Raw genomic sequence first — 16486 nt, forward strand, 5'->3', positions numbered from 1 at the left:
TTATTGTATATATGATGAACTTCATATCAGATTATTTTAATATGATTATGAGAACACTAATATAAATAAATATTTGTATCATAACTATTTTTAAACAACTTCCCTGAGGTACAGCTCACATATGTATAAATCACCATTTAGAGTGTAGAATTCACTGTTTTTTTTATTTTGTCCATTCACAAGATTATAAAACCATCATCACAATTTAATTTTACAACATTTAGTCCCCACTAAAGGAAACCCAATGCCACTCAGCTGTCAGTGCCCATTCCGACCGCAGCTCATCGCTCACACTAAGGAATGATTAACCTATGTTCTGTGCATAAATCAGCCTATTTAAGCATTTTATCTCAATTGACTCATGTAACATCTGCCTTTCTCTCACTGGTTCCTTCACTTAGCATGAAGTTCTCAAGATTCATACATACCGTGCCATGACTCATATGTCATTATTTTTATTGCCATATGTAAGCCATAACATGGATATACAATATTGTATTTATCCTTCAGGTAGGGTTTTCTCATTCTTTAGCTGTCATGAATACTACTATTTTGTGTGAAAGTTTTCTGTGAATATATTTTTAAGATGCTTTTTAGTATATACGCTGGAGTGGAATTGCAGAATTACGTAGTAATTCTATGTTTATCTTATTGAGGTAAAAAACAAAACATTTTAAAAATTATTGCACCAGTTTAATTCTCACCAGTGAAATCTGAGGGTTCCAGGCCCTCTGCATTCTTACCAACACTTGTTATTGTCTTGTCTGTTTTGTAGTGGGCACGCTAGTGCTTAGACTGTAGAATTTGATTGTGGTTTAATTTCCTTTTATCTAATGATTATGTTGTTAAGTATATGATGATCTTTTACATTTCAGTAAAATTTTCTACTGATTAATATTTCATAATTATTTTACCCATGATTATCAAGGATGGGAATTATCAGCTACCCATGATTTCAAGGATGGGAAAATATCTGCTCAATAATGACAGTAAACTCAGAGAAAATTGTTGTAACACAGGACAGGGATGTTGCCTTAGTGCCACTGTGAGCTGCAGGGCCCCACTTGAGATTTTAATTCAAAGCAGCAAATCTCTCTGGAAGGAACTTAAAAGCTATATTTGGGGGTTCTGAGGTATGGAAGGGAAGGCCAGATGCTCCTGCTATTGATCTTGAACCCAGATGGCTGACATCAAATCCAAAGTGTGGGGAGGCCAACCTCTGAGCACTGAGTACAAAGAGGTGTCAGGATCAACGTACCTGATCTTACAGGAGCCACAAGGAAGTGCATAAGAACTGAAGATGGAAACTGGTTCACTCCCAGGGAATTTGAAGTCAGAGGAGGCTACGAAAAAGCAAGTAACTGGAAGACCAGCCTGACCTGTGGTGGAAAAACCCTAAAACACCTGATGGAGGTATTTCAGTGACAGGGGGCAGGAAGTGTGACTTTTCTTGTTGTGGTCAAAGATGAGGTCACTATTTGCTCACCCAACATATGCTGAGTTGTGCCCGGAGCCTTGAGGGCCAGGACTTTAACCTTTTCACAGGAAGAGGTCTCCCACACTCACACCTCAGTACAAGGGAACCCATCCATTTGTCAAAGGGGCTCTGTCAGAGAGGCTGCAGGGGCCTGGGGGAGGGGAAAGTTGTTCTGATCCAGGTGCTTGCAGACAACTTTTGGCACTAAAAGAAAGAAGACAGTTTACAGTCAAATAAGTGGGCAGAACGTACTCTGAAGAAAGAAGGTGTAAATACCAGAAGCACAGTCACCATGACTCTGTGAGTCCTTTAGATGGTTTGTGTGGGATACAACATAATCCATCAATTGGGGTTGTTTGCAGAGGGATTTAACATCAGGCTAAAAAATTTGAACTGGTAGGATGGACAGTGCAGAACCACAGAGTCTCCTGAGGTGTGAAGTGACACATTTAAAGCAGTATCTCAGACAATGTGGGGACTTGAACTGACTTCACTGTCTTTCAGCCCAAGAAATGTATAGTCAACCTGCAAGGCTCAGTTCCATGTCACTCCTGTCTGAATGTTCCCTGACTGACCTGCCCTGGTCACCCCTTTCCTGGGTCCCCTGAACTCTGGAGTAAGGCCTTTCTCACACTATCTTATTCTTATCCCTCTGTGCATTCCCTTTGTCTCTGTAGACCCCTCTAGGGTTTGTCCTGTATGTGTCCAACATTGTACAGAGGGAGCAACACCCTGTAGGTGTGGGACCTGTGCATGTCAGTTACATAGCCCTGGTGTGAGGAGGCAGGTCTGAGTGACACTGGTGGGAATGCAGAGGGAGTGAGAGGTGCCACAGAGATGGTGAAGGAAAACCTTTGAGAAGTTATTTTAAAAAGCACAAAAGCAAGGAAAGAATGTCCAAAGATGTATTTCTGGGTTCTGTGTATGGTTCTAAAAGAACAGGTGAGGAGACGAAGGTGGTTCCTCAGTTAGACAGCTGGGCTTTGAGATGACAGTTGGACATTTGTGTAGAAATATTTACAAGGAGGTTGGAATGCCAGACTCTCAAAACTTAAACACAGGCTAAGCATCAAGTTGGATCTTTTTATCTTTCAGCTTGGATGTTTGCGTTCACCTCCCACTACACGTGAAATTAAAAAAAAGGTGATTATTACTTTATACAAGTTCTTATTCATAAGTGATTGTATATGTACTACATCATCTTTATAGTTTCTGAGTTGCATAATTAACTTTGTTTCTTTTTCTTCTCTCCTGTGCCTTTATTTATTTATGTACCTATGTACATCTGTATGTACGTATGTATATATGTAGATGTGTATTTTGTGTGCCTTCAGAATTGCCCCATTGAACATTAGGTTGTATATAAGGTTGTCTTGGATTGTAAACCATTTCAGATGGGAATGATAAGGAGCCAATAAAATGGATCTCATAGCTGAGTTTTAGCTATAGATGCAGATGTTGTAAAGTTGTTAATGTTGTAAAAGCAAACATAATTATGGAATATATGAAAACCTTTCTCAATAAGATTATAAAGTAGTCATCAAGTCAATCCCACACTATTTCCTAACTTCCATGAAATCTAATGAAGAAGATGTTTGCTCCCCGTCATCAAGATGAACCCATGTATTAGATCGTCTATCTTGGGACATATATGAAACCACGTACTACTTCATGAGAGAGGAAACTAAGCATATTTCTTCTCTGATTATTTACATACTCTCATCCTTCCATAAAACAAACAAACAGATGATCAAAATTCCTTCTCAGGCAGAAATTATTGGCAAATTTTTTATGAGGATGATGTTGTTGGGGAGGGACCCTTAAGAGATAGACATAGTTCAAGTGAGAGACACACCTGAAAAATTGTCTACTTTGGTGCCCTCCTTTAGCTCCACCTCAGGGTCTGTGCAGGCCGCCTTTCTACCTGTGAAAGTTGTTTCTCCTTTTCGCCTTCTGTGGAAAAAGCCTATGTAAGCAACAAACACATACATAATATGAATGCAGATTCAGGACAAAGTGGTAGTTTTTACAACACTGGGCAAGAATAAAAATTTTAGAAGGAGGAGAAGGTACAAGGTGCCATTCCCACACATTTCAGGTAGAAATGGCCACCCAGAACATGCTCAGAATTCTATGTTAGCTTACACAGAGCTGGACACTGAGACTTCATCTAGCACTGGGAATGTGAGGCCCAGGACTTTACATTACCTGATGTTATGGGTCGTTTGAACTCTCAGACATTGGGATATTTCACCTACCGGGTTTAGTAAAGAGAAATTACTGTTGGACCTAGTGTGTGACTACTGTAAAGGGTCTATCATTCTCCATGTGCCTAGAGTTACTTTCTCTGGGTTACCTAAAGGAGCCAACAACTCCTTACCCATATGCTCTATTCTTATCCATTGGTGCAACACTTTGTATCAACCAGGTTCAGTTTTCCATGTATTTTACATCTTTTCATCAAGAACCAAAGTGACTCAGAATAGCAGATCTCAGGATGCATTACTACCTTGGTGGATCCCCTGTATCTCCCAAAATTTCTCTTGTTGAGGGAGTCCCTGGTTCCTGGAAACTTCAGTGTCAATTTTGGCACCACACAACAGTTTCCTGTCATCAGATGAGGGCCACATATGCTTTCTGGTGACAGCTGCTGTGTGTTGTCATGTAATCTGACATAATCAGCTAGGACAACCATTTATTATATGCCAATTATTGCTAAAAAGATAACGAATGTTCTCTTTTCCTAGGTGAAACAATACTCATTTATTTCCTCATTCAACACAGTTACTGAGTGCATAGAAATGCCCAATGTCCACAGATAATACTAAAATAATATCCCTGAGCTCAAGGATTCTTTCAAATTCAATTACCTACCATGTAAACATAACTACTGGGGAGCAGGGACCCTAGAGTACCCAAGAGACAGGCTGTGATATGACCATTTCTCGGGTCAGTTTCCAGTGGGTCACACTAGTCTATGTCCTCTCTGCCCTGGGTAAGATAGAAGCTGAGGCTGACTGAAGGGAAGGAGGCAAACTCAATCTACTGAAGGTACAAAAGCACTGCGAGTGTAGTGTGCAGAGGTCAGTTTCCTGTGAAAAGTCAGTCAGGTGCCATCTTAGGATGTGGGTGAATGGAGAGGGGGTGACCCTCTGGAAGAAGAATTGGAGTACAGAGGACCTAGGATTCATTTAACCATTTGGGTGGTGTCCTAGAAGAGCTGCAGGAGCTGTTGGACCTCTCTGGGACATGTGCTTGATTCTCAGGACCCTCAACAAGAGATGACAATCCAGAGGGTTCTGTCATACTCCCAGTAGCCAAGAGTCTGTCAGGAGGAGAAGGCAACTGTTCCAGCAAGAGTACCCTCACTCCTGTTAGTAATAATGTTTTCTAGGGTAGATATTGCAGGCCAATTCAGCAATGACTTATACGATTCTCACGCATTAATAATCACACTGGCTCAGGCTAAATCTTAATTTAGGCTGTACTGGAATCACCTGAAGTCCTTTGGAAAATAACATTGCTCCAATCCCACTCTACACAAAAGTTGGATTTAACTATTCTAGGTTATCACTTGGACATTAGAATTGTTAAACAGTCTCCAGATGATCTTCATACACAAGTACTCATTCTACAATTTAAGGAGAATGCCGATGTCTAAACCCCACCCAAAACAGTTGGTCAGAATCTCTGACATTGGGACCAGGACATTATTATTTCATATAATCTCCTCACACAATTCAAATGTATAGCTGGGCTAACAGACAACAGCCAAAGAAATAACAGCTGGTCTTGACTAAAATGTATGGATGCAAGATTCTTACGCACTGTTTACATTTATTATTTCCTTACTCTTCTGAGAAGACGGTCACCACTTTCTGGACAGTGATGACGGTACTCTGTGAGTCCCTACAGTGAGGAGAAGGAAACTGTCCCCAGGCTTCCATGCTGGAGCAGTCTCAGCCCCCACTGGGCACGTGATTCAGGATTCTCCCAGAACTCTGAATGGCAGCTCTTGGCAAGATGTCATTTGGCACTTGCACTTTCTCATATTCGGATATAAAACAAATGACTAGACACTTGATTCCAGTAAGACTTTTCACCCAAAATCCCAGAAGAAGGCTCAGAATGATTCTTAGTGATTTTTCATCCTTTACTGTTTTCTAAATTCAGAAAAATAACATAGTTATGTTCGAAATTACTCTGCCCAATGCTTTCAAGAAGGACTTTTCTGATCTTTGTGTGTTGTTACTAGACATATAATACAGAGTTTGAGAAATAGACCCCTCTTTCATGTATTAAGTTGGAACCATTCTTTAGGGTCTCAGCTTCCCTCTTTGTAGTGGACCCTATGGGGACAATGGATTTAACATAAACAACAAAAAAGGTTATATTTTACTGTGAGAAGAAATGGAGATACATTGGATGTGGGGCACCAGCCAGAATATGGACTCAGAATGGATTCTCAGGTTTGTGGTTGAAGGTGTACGTTTCATGAGAAGGAAGAACCAGGCAAGAACATGTAGTGGGTTGGGGAAAGAGAATACATTACCTTTTGACTGGATAAGTTTGGGGTGATTTAGGGCCCAGGATGAGGTGCTGGGTGAGCACAGGGCTGTGCATAAAGGCAGGAGGCAGGGTGGACATAGGGGCACTAGAGACATAGTGCTGTAACTGGAGCTTTGATAGTGATTTAACCATCTGGGGCCAACCCAATGGCCAAAAATGATAACCTGGAGTATTCTTTCTAAATGTTGGAAGACAAAGACCAAAGGTAACATCATACCTCAGTGAATGAAGGGAGTAACCCCAAGAGAAAGATGGCACAGACCCCACGTGTTTGGAGAAAGCAGAAAGGTTCACAATAGAGAAAAGTGGATGCTGTCATTTCTGCCTCTTCCTGCTCTTCAACAGCCCACTACCCTCCTACCAGCACTCATCAATGGGGGGGACAGTTCCCAAGCCAACCTCATTTGTGTCACCTCAGATGGTCACAGGAGGGGAAGAATTTCTCCAACAGACCATGAGATAGACAGGATGTTTCTATCTGGGAGAGAACAACCTTCAAGGTGTTCTCAAACTTCTTGATTCTCTCAGAAGACAGAACCAAGAAAGCAACCATGAGCTTACCTACTTCCTAAAAGTCTGTCCTTCTTTTGTAAATGCTGGTTTTCATTTTTTAAAGTAAGTTTCTGCTTTAACCGCCCTCTTCTTCACCCTACTGATGAGAGAGAGAAATCCACTAGAAATTTGAGGGGATGACAAGTAATAACATCTGTCACAGCACATTTGGATGGCAGGTGATATTAGTCACATCTCCTCCAAAACCAAGAAAGTAGATCATTGGCAGACATGCAGGGCTTACTGAGATCACCCCCAGGAACCAAGTGGACAAAAAGGGGCTGCAGAGTGTGAGGTGGCCCCCTGGTTTCCATGGGAAGTTGTGGCTGGCTTGTGTCAAAGATTCCATGGCTCACAGGAAACTGAAACCTGATATCACAGGATGTGCAGGATCCGTGGTAACAAGGAGCATTATTTACTGTAGGTCCTTATCCATGGAAATAAGTGGAGAGAGGAATGTGCAGATAGGCTCTCTGAGGCCATCTCAGTGTTACCAGATATCACAACAGCACCTAATATTGACCTTTAATATTATTCCTTACACTGTGTTTTCTTCATTAACAAAAAGCTCAGTCGCAGGCCAGTTCATTGTCACAGGTGCACATGTTTGTATATAATACAGTGTATCTTCCTATCTCCTGTGCAAATTTATTTGGGTTTCATGAATAACAGTCAAGACTTGAATGAGAATATTACCAAATTTTATCTTCTCCAAGTGAAATTAAATCTTTTAAAAGACACATATTGAGACTGGTAAGAAATCCAGTTTCAGTTGATTTTGTGTAGGTTGGGAGAGAGCTACCCATTCTGTTTCCAGCACAAAGCACTTGCCACTCTCCCTGGACACTCAGAGATGGTGGCTCCCTACCATACATGCCACGCTGAGTCATGGGGCATCTTCTTCAGTCTTCAGAACCAAAGAGCTCCATCTTCCCTGGCAAGACATGGTCATTTGTGTCCATGGTCTTCCCAACCCACAGGCAATATCAAAGAACCAGAGGCCCTCCAGGCCCAGAATCCATAGTGCAGAAATTCCTACCAAGCCCTTCAACTCAGTGGGAGCCTACGGCCAAGAAAACAAAAAGTTTATACCACCTTATTGATTCCCCAACATACCACCTTTCCGTGATTCATTTTAGGCATTATGTGTAGGCATAAGGATTTACCAGTGTGTTTCAGAAACTTAATTTTTCTGCAAGGAAATAAGATGATTCAGATTCCCATGAAACCATCCTCTTGTTTTGTTGCCTTTCTGTGTTGGGATCTCTAGGTTTTTGTTTTGTTTTTTACATTATTTTATTGTTGCTCAATTACACTTGTCTTCATTTTCCCCCCACCACTCTTCCCCTCCCCAGTCAAACCCACCTCTGTCCCTTGCTTCCACCCTCCCCCTTGGTTTTATTTATGTGTCCTTTCTAGTAGTTCCTAAAAACCCTTCCCCACTCTGTCCCCTCCCCCTTACCCTCTGACTATCATTAGAGTGTGCTTAGTTTCAATGTCTCTGGTTATGTTTTGTTTGCTTTTTTCTTTTGTTGCTGATCTCTGGATTTATAGGAAAAAAAAAACTTCTGCACTCTGGTCACACAGGCCCCTCTTTCTGAACTTTACAGCAGACCAAGAATTCTTCTTCTGAAACCCCCACTCCATGCTATCCCTTCACAGCTCAGAGAAACACATAAGAGTCCCTGCAGGTTCACACAAAGGCCATGAGCCCTAGATTCCCACAGTGCTTGTCATCAGGAGCCCATGGGAATGTGGACATTATTTTGTCTTCTAGGAGCAAAACTCAGACAAATGCAAGATCTGCCAGGATGGACAAAAGCTCTTCCGCTGTGAAAATTGTCAGAGTTTCTTTCATGGGGACTGTCACCTCCCACCTGTGAACACAAAGAGGTTTTTGAGATGCAGCCTCCTGTCTCCTTGTATAGACCAATCCTCCTGCCATGTACCCTTCCCCTTTGGGGTTCATCCTTGTTTCCTAATGGGGACAGAGTGGGGTTGGAGGTACGGGGTCCAGCAGCATGATCCTGGGAGCTGTTGAAAGACATTGGCAACAAGAGGTTAATGTTCACCTTTCTCCTCTGGGGAGGAGGGGCCAGAGGCTGGGTTCTTGGCCAACACACTGCTACTGTCCTTTCCAGAACTTTCCCAGCACACACCCCTTTCCATGGGAGTAGTGATGCCTATTGTTTGTATTCTGGGCTTATTCAGAAAAGGAAGAAAACATGGCCTGTTTTCCTCATTTCACCACATTCCAACTGCATGATTAAAGCCTAAGTTCCCCATGAGTTAAGGTCCCATCTCTTGTGCTCAGATTGGTGGTCAGGGCTCCTTGTGCTCCCAGCAGCTCAGGTACGAAAAGGGGAGCCCACCAACCACCCTGACTCAACCTTTCATCCACTCACCCCCTGTAGTTACCCTCTATAGGTATCCCATGAGAATTCTGGAGACCCCTGAAGATGTCCCCTTCACCCCTAATCTGTGCCTACAGGCCATTCCTTAAAGAGAACAGTGACAGCTGTAGTGATGGTATCTGTTTCTGGGCCTTACCCTTTCTCACTTATATCCGACATCTCAGGAATGGTTGGAATTGTACCTTCTGCACAATAGAAAATACTTCCCGAAGTCTGCAGTGTTACAGGGAATCTGAGGTCCTGGAAAAGCACATGGGGCATGAGAAGTTGGTGAGTTGATTTTGACCCCAAACCTTTTCTGTTCTGCTCACATGTAAGAAGTCAGTCAGTCACAGGATGAGGGGGGAGGGTGTCAAAAGATGTCTCATCTTCTGAACGTGTCTCAGCCACACTGAAAACTCACCAGAAACTATTTGCAGGGGGAAAAAAGCACTCATTACCTGTTAGTGTCAAGAGCAATACCAGTTTGGGGAAATTTCCAGAAGAATGATGTGGGCTTGATTGCCTCTGGGCTCATTCTCTCCAAGCTGTTTTTCACTCACTGCCTCCTTCTTTTGCAGAAATGTGAGTTCCTGCTCTTAAAGGTATATCACCATTTAGAGAGCAACATTTTCCCAAATATTCCACGTGGAAATTATGTGAGTAACAATGAAAAAACATCAATACAGGCCACTATGATATTACCTGACCTTGACATGAGCACTTGTGGGATTTATGATCTGAAGCCCCTGGGAGGGAGATCATGAGCTACTTTATCATCACCTTGGATTTCTACTGGATTTGATGGGAATCCACAGAAGACATTGAACTCTGTCAAAACTCTCCTACTAATTGCTATTGATGTATTTTTCACCAGGTCACAAAGGCTTCTCAATACCTAGGGAAACTTAGGAAGTTGGACATAATCAAGAACAAACTAATCGAGGAAAAATACTGCAAAGTGAAAGATTTTAAGGAGGCCATGGACAAATTTTTTCAGGACCCCAGCGTAAGTGGCTCTCATGCATTTGTTGCATTTTCTTTCCTTGAGTCTCTCGTTTCCTGGTGCTAGGGACCATTTTTAGGGTTTCCCTCATATTTTATGATGAGCCAGGATGAGCAGGAGTTCAGGAAGTGAGTGGGTTTTTACATGAAGGATTTAAGCTCACCAAGGAGAAGAACTATGAGTCAGAAGGTGTGCCTGCATCCAGAACCCCTTGAGAGTTTCACTAAAGGCAACAGGTGCCCATTGAGAACAATCACATCCTTCTTCCTCCACACCTACAAAGGAGACTGCATCCTAAAGTCACATTATTCCTCTTACCTCTCCCCAATCATACTTAATGAGACTTCTCAGAAGTCCCAAACTGCAGTCTTTTGCAAGTGATTCCCCATATAGTTGAGAGGGTGACCAAAGGGGAATAGAAGTGTCAGTGTGAAAGGAAGATCACTGGTTGTACTTAGACATCTGTGATAGTTGATTGTTTCTAAGATCTTAGGTTACTTTTCTAACTCTCACTTAAAAAGACAACCCAAACCTAAGGAGTAAGAGTCCTCAAGAGTAGTAAAGAGTTCCCATTTCTATCTAGTCATCAAGAAGTAATCATGCTCTTAGGAAACAAGTTACTCTTAGCTGCGTGCGTTTTTAAACTTAACCTGGTTGAGAGTCCTGATCATTATCAATTACANAAGTGTCAGTGTGAAAGGAAGATCACTGGTTGTACTTAGACATCTGTGATATTTGATTGTTTCTAAGATCTTAGGTTACTTTTCTAACTCTCACTTAAAGAGACAACCCAAACCTAAGGAGTAAGAGTCCTCAAGAGTAGTAAAGAGTTCCCATTTCTATCTAGTCATCAAGAAGTAATCACGCTCTTAGGAAACAAGTTACTCTTAGCTGCGTGCGTTTTTAAACTTAACCTGGTTGAGAGTCCTGATCATTATCAATTACAAGCTGTCTAATGACAATGAAAATGAGTGCCATTATTTTTGTCTGTTTTTTCTTGTAGTGTGAGAAATTACACCTAAACCGGGAGGAATTTATGGAGAATTTCAAAGAGACCTTCTCTATTCAGGAAACAAAGTAGAACAGTGCACTGGTGCAGTGCATGCTGTTGGCACCTGAAACATCACACGGCTTTCTAGCAGAGGTCTTGTCCCCCAGCTGCAACGAGGTTGGCTGCCAACACAGCCTCTCCCCAATGTATTGCTTTGGGCCAGATAGAGCCAGATTCACCCTAAACATTGCATGTCTTCGGCCTGGGGGTTGGTACCCACCCCAAGGTTGAACCAACTATGTTCAGTGACTCATGTTTTCATGTCCCCAGGGACTGAGACTAGAGCTATTGTCCAGCTATGACCACATCCTTGCTTAGCTTTCCTGTCTGTGGTATCCTGCTTCTTTTACCACCCCGTCCCCCGAGATAATTCTCACAATAAATCATGTATTCAAGAGACTTATCCTCAGATGTTACTTTTGGGAGCCCACCTTAACATAATGGTTTTAGCAAACCAGCACTTAGGCATGGAGTTCTGAGTTGGACACTGTCTAGCCAGACAATTCCAGAAAGAAAATTGATAGTACCTGTGCTGCTCAAGCACTGTGATTCCAAAAACATTCACCTTCAGAAGCTGAATGTGATATAGGGGAAGATGTATACTACCTGACACAATTGTATAGCATTCACAAAGGGAGATATAGTAACCATAAGAACTGTATAATTTGGTCACTATTTATAAACACCACTAATGTGTTAAATATTGAGTACATGTGAGCCTTAAATGTATTGGTTATTACTTACAGCTAGAAGTCAGGCAGTAAGGAAGGCCTAGCACAACCCCTAATTTCAAGAATGATAAAAATTCAGAGAAGACTGAATTCTAAGCTCAGCATGGCCTCTTGAGTCAAAGTCAAGGCCCTGATAAAGAAAGCATGAAGCCCTGAGGCTCAGAATGCAGTTTTCTAGGCAGATGCACCTGAACACTGAACTCTAGACTCCTCTGATTTCATTGACTTAAAAGATGGTCTCTTATCTCTATTGGTACAGACTCCTATCGTAGTCCTCCTTTAGGACTATGCTCAGTTCTCTCAGCATAACTAAACTAGGAATATAAGAGATAAGACTGCTAGCTGAACAGTTCAGCAGAGCTGCAGGACTAGGAGATTTGTGTGGGACTGGATCCTGGGAAAGCAATGTTACAAGGTACCACTGATGGGCAGTGGAGGCTGCTGTTATCAGCACACTCTCCTGGGCCACAGAGACTAATTAGCCTGACAAGTTCCAAAGGCAATGTTTCTTGGTAGTTTTTAGTGGCTTTCTGTAAAGCACAGTGAACACTACATACAGTGAAAGAACAAATTCTAGACCTACCAGGGCCAGCAAAATGGAGTTGGGGCACTCACAACCCTTAGGAAGATGGCACGGCCCTACCCTCTACAGCTGGAAAACACATCCTTCAGGTGACTGTGCCCTCAGGAGACTTCAGAGACACCACCTTAATGAGCATAAGGAATGCACTGTTAAGAGGGCAACTGCATCCTTAAGATGCTCAGGTGGGACTGTAGGCTGGAATAATGTAGGAATTATGTACAGATATGGATTCCTTCATAGCAAAGGAAATGTTACCATTCCAGAGTAATTTAAGCTATGTGGAAGCACTAAATTATCAGAGAAAGATGAGTAATCTCCATAATGAGCAGCAAGCTTAGGATGACAACCCTGACTCATAGATGTCTAAGGAAGTAGCTCCTAGAAGATGGTGTTCTCACAGGCAAGACAGAGCAGCCAACAGGATAGTGCTTCATGTATTCCACCAAAAGATATTTTTAAAAGATGATCAGATGGTTCAGGTGCTACATGAAAGAAAAGGCAACATTCCTGGTCTACTTTACAGACCTCAGCCAATCCTTGCTGCAGAAGCTATTGTTCGAAATGAGGGCAGTTTTTATCAGAAAGGAGGGTGCAAATGTACACAGTAGTAGTTCCTCAAGTTCTTCAACAAAGGGGCCTATGGCCATTTATTCAAGCAACCATACTCAAAACAAAGAAAATATATAGAAATTTTAAAGGTTATTAATACAGTGTCCCAGTTCACATTTGGGGACTCAAAACACCACCTGTTAGAGTACACTTATGGAGGTAAGGTAATGTCCACCTAACATTGAGTCCACTTGATCCATTCAGCCATCCAAAAGTCATTTCCCAAGGTACAGTCAGGACACACATAGCAGTTGGGCAACCCTCTTTTAATCCTATCATTCCTTAACCTAGTCAATAACAATGACTGTCCTAGGAAAGGCCAGAGGGAAGGCTCTGAAACTGAAGTTTTCTTTAGTGAAAATACTAAGTTGAAAAGAATGTCATAATTTGGGTGGAGAGGGGAATGACAGAGGTTGATACCACCTGCAAAGGTTTAAGTTTCGAGTATTATAATCCCCATTACGTCTCCCTGTGATTCAGCAGTCTGGCTTAGGCACAAGCTAGGTGATTTCTGCCTACTTGATGACTAATAGAAACTCAAGCAAAAGTGGGGTTAATGGCACCCAGCACTCAGACCTTGGTGGACTGCATTTTTCATATAGCAGTTCCTAAAGAAAGAGCCCAACTAGTGGTTCTTCCCATCTGCAGAGTAGAGCCCCTCATACTATCTGGCCAGAGAGCTCAGTTGGCAGTTTTACCAGATTTCAATCCCAAGTCACACCATACCAGCCATGGAGTCCATTCTAGTACCCCGGCCAACTGGAAAACCATATGTGCAAGACCCACTCAATTGCTGAGTGTTGCCTCAGTCCTGGCTGTTTAAAATGCTTGGCCAGATAACCCTGGCAGCTACACCAGCAAGCCTATGGTTCAGGTGATATATGGAGCCAGATTTATAACTCCGTCTAACAAGAGAGCCCACCCTACAATGCTATCCTTTTGACTCACACAGCCTGTGGTCTCACCCATTCAGGGAGCTTACCCAGTAAACTTACTCAAGCACAGAGTGTACTTTATAACCCACCCAGTGGGAGAACAAGGAGAGTGATGCTGCCCAGTTGTGGAATCATCCCTATCCCCACTCTTCATCCACCTACATCATGCAGTTGGAGGCCCTACCAAGTCAGAGAATCTGGTCAGTTACCATGTCCAACAGCAGATCACAGCCAGTGATTTTATTTATTGTGAAGCCAAGCCTGTAACACTGCCAGCTACAGGAAACAACATTTGGCCTCACAAGATCTCAGGTCACATTCTCATTCTCTGTATGATTGTGAAACTCTTCTTGTTGCTCCAGCTGAACAGGAAGTCCATCCAGAGACAACATCAGACTAGAGAAAATATTCTGAAACTTTCCCCACACGGGAGCCATTGCCCAACATAGCCTGTAACCCTGACACATTGCAGAATCCCACTAGTGGAACCTCCATACCCCAAAATACAGCCTGAAACATCACCCAACAAGAGGTGATGGCAGGGCTCAGCAAGTGGACCCATCAAGCCCCAGAGAACAGTCAGGAGCCTGACCTGATCAGGAAGCCCAACCAGCACACCCAGCAAACCACACAACTCAGCCAGCATCCAACCAGTAAACTCAGAACACAGGCATTCACTTTTCTAACATAGATGTTGACAACATGCCCCAGACCCCCATGAATGGATGACATCAAACTAGAAAGCTTCCAAACAATAACAAAATAATCAACAAAATGAAAAGGCAGTTTAGAAAATGGGAGAGATTACTTGCAGACCAATATTTCACTAAAAAAGTATTTCCAACCAATTTTTGTAATGGCTCAACAAATTGCTTTCAAGGGTTTAATTCCCCAAAGAGAGCCTGGTTGGCAGGCTTCTTGATGGGACAGCATCTGAATTAACAGCACCCCCCCCATTCCTGCACACAAAGTGTATGTGTTGTCCACCCAGTGAAATCTGTGTCTTTGAAAGAGGGCAGTCGGAAAGATGGCCATGGGAACCACAACCAACTGAGGACACCACCAAGATATCATAGAGTGGGCCATGCTGGCTAAGAGGAGACATAGGACAGTCCCAGGCCAGTCATATGGACCATAGATCCTGGCACTATTTCAGTGGAACAGCTTGACTGTGTTTCGATTGCCCTGTGCTCTAGAGATAATGGGTGAATTTGTCATCATGCTAGAAGAGAGGGTGTCTAACCCACTCCACTGAACAGCTGAGAACAAGGAAGGCTACTAAGCTGTCATACTTGTCTGTCCCATTTACCTAGTCTCGGAGGTGGGCTGTTTGTTGGGGAGATCTGCTGTGGTCTTACCTGAGGACCTGGAGCTCCCCAGGACCTAGGGCTTTAGGTAACCACCCATGACCCGAACCTCCCAGAGGAAAACCTCTGGGCCTCAGCTCACACACTGCTCTGCTTTGCTGGAGAGAAGTGCCATTTGTTGAGGAGACCCAATATTCTCCTATTGTCTCTGTGTAAAGTGGGTGGGGAGATTTCCCAGCAAGGCTTCACAGGGCCCATGTCAGAGTTCAGGGACTGCATAAATAAACCATTAATTTAAAAAAAAGATTTGAGAGACTTCCGCCAAGATGGAGGCATAGGTGGAAACACTGTGCCTTCTCCCACAACCAAGTTTGAATACAACAAAGGTTTGGAGAAACAAAGACACAACCAACGAACAGAAAATTGAATTATACGGAAGTCCGACTACATCTAACCGATCAACGGGACAGTAAGAGGGGCGGAGCCAGCAGCGAGCAGGGTCGGGCAGGACAGGGCCCCCGACCCAGGCACGCAGGCAGACGGGAACCAGTTGGGGTGCGGGGCAGACCTCGGGCGCATATTCGCGCACAGAAAGACAGACCACACAGGCCCCAGGGGGCGAGGGCTGACGGCAGTGGCACACTCGCGTGCAGTGGGACGAAACGCGTGGGCCCGGTGACGGCAGCAACTGCGGCACCGGTGAGGGCCGTGGCGGCAGGTGGCGGACGAGATACTGTAGTCCCTCTTTGACCCCGTTCCGCATACAGCGTCACAACCCAGCGACTTAGTTGCCCTGCAATACCAGTGAGAGCCATTGTCCCTCTTTGACCCCGCCCCCACATACAGCGTCACGACCCAGCGACTTAGTTGCCCTGTTCTAGTGAACACTTTAGGGCTCTGATCCTGCTATGGAACAGGCACGAACAACCCAAAGGATGGCGCAAGAAGAACTCAAAGTCCCAGAGCCAATAACTCTAAGTGACCGAGAAATTGCCAGCCTCTCAGAAGCACAATTCAAGACACTATTTATCAGGATGCTCACAGAACTGGTAGATTATAGTCACAAATTAGAGGAACAAAGTCACAAATTAGAGGAACATATGAAGGCTAAACTAATTGAAATGAAGGGAGATGCACAGGAAACCAATAGTGATGGAAAGGAAACTGGGACTCAAATCAATGGAATGGACCAGAAGGAAGAACAAAACATCCCACCAGAAAGGAATGAAGAAATGAGAATTCAAAAAAATGAGGAGAGGCTTAGGAACCTCCA

General features: G+C 43.3%; 1 protein-coding gene across 2 annotated transcripts in view; it reads left to right on the top strand.

Moving 5' to 3' along the window:
* Positions 1 to 16486, top strand: part of LOC118975412 (nuclear body protein SP140-like protein) — a 77827-nt gene that overhangs the window by 29523 nt on the left and 31818 nt on the right. The window contains exons 11-13 of one of the 2 annotated variants that reach the window (XM_037029338.1): positions 1271 to 1413; positions 2573 to 2620; positions 8376 to 8491. In XM_037029338.1, coding sequence (XP_036885233.1) covers positions 1271 to 1413; positions 2573 to 2620; positions 8376 to 8491 — 307 coding nt within the window. The remainder of the gene's footprint in view (positions 1 to 1270; positions 1414 to 2572; positions 2621 to 8375; positions 8492 to 16486) is intronic. The other variant, XM_037029337.1, reaches the window with a different exon arrangement.

Source organism: Sturnira hondurensis, unplaced genomic scaffold, assembly GCF_014824575.4.
Source record: "Sturnira hondurensis isolate 20B ecotype Veracruz unplaced genomic scaffold, ASM1482457v3 Scaffold0020237, whole genome shotgun sequence".
Taxonomy (NCBI): domain Eukaryota; kingdom Metazoa; phylum Chordata; class Mammalia; order Chiroptera; family Phyllostomidae; genus Sturnira; species Sturnira hondurensis.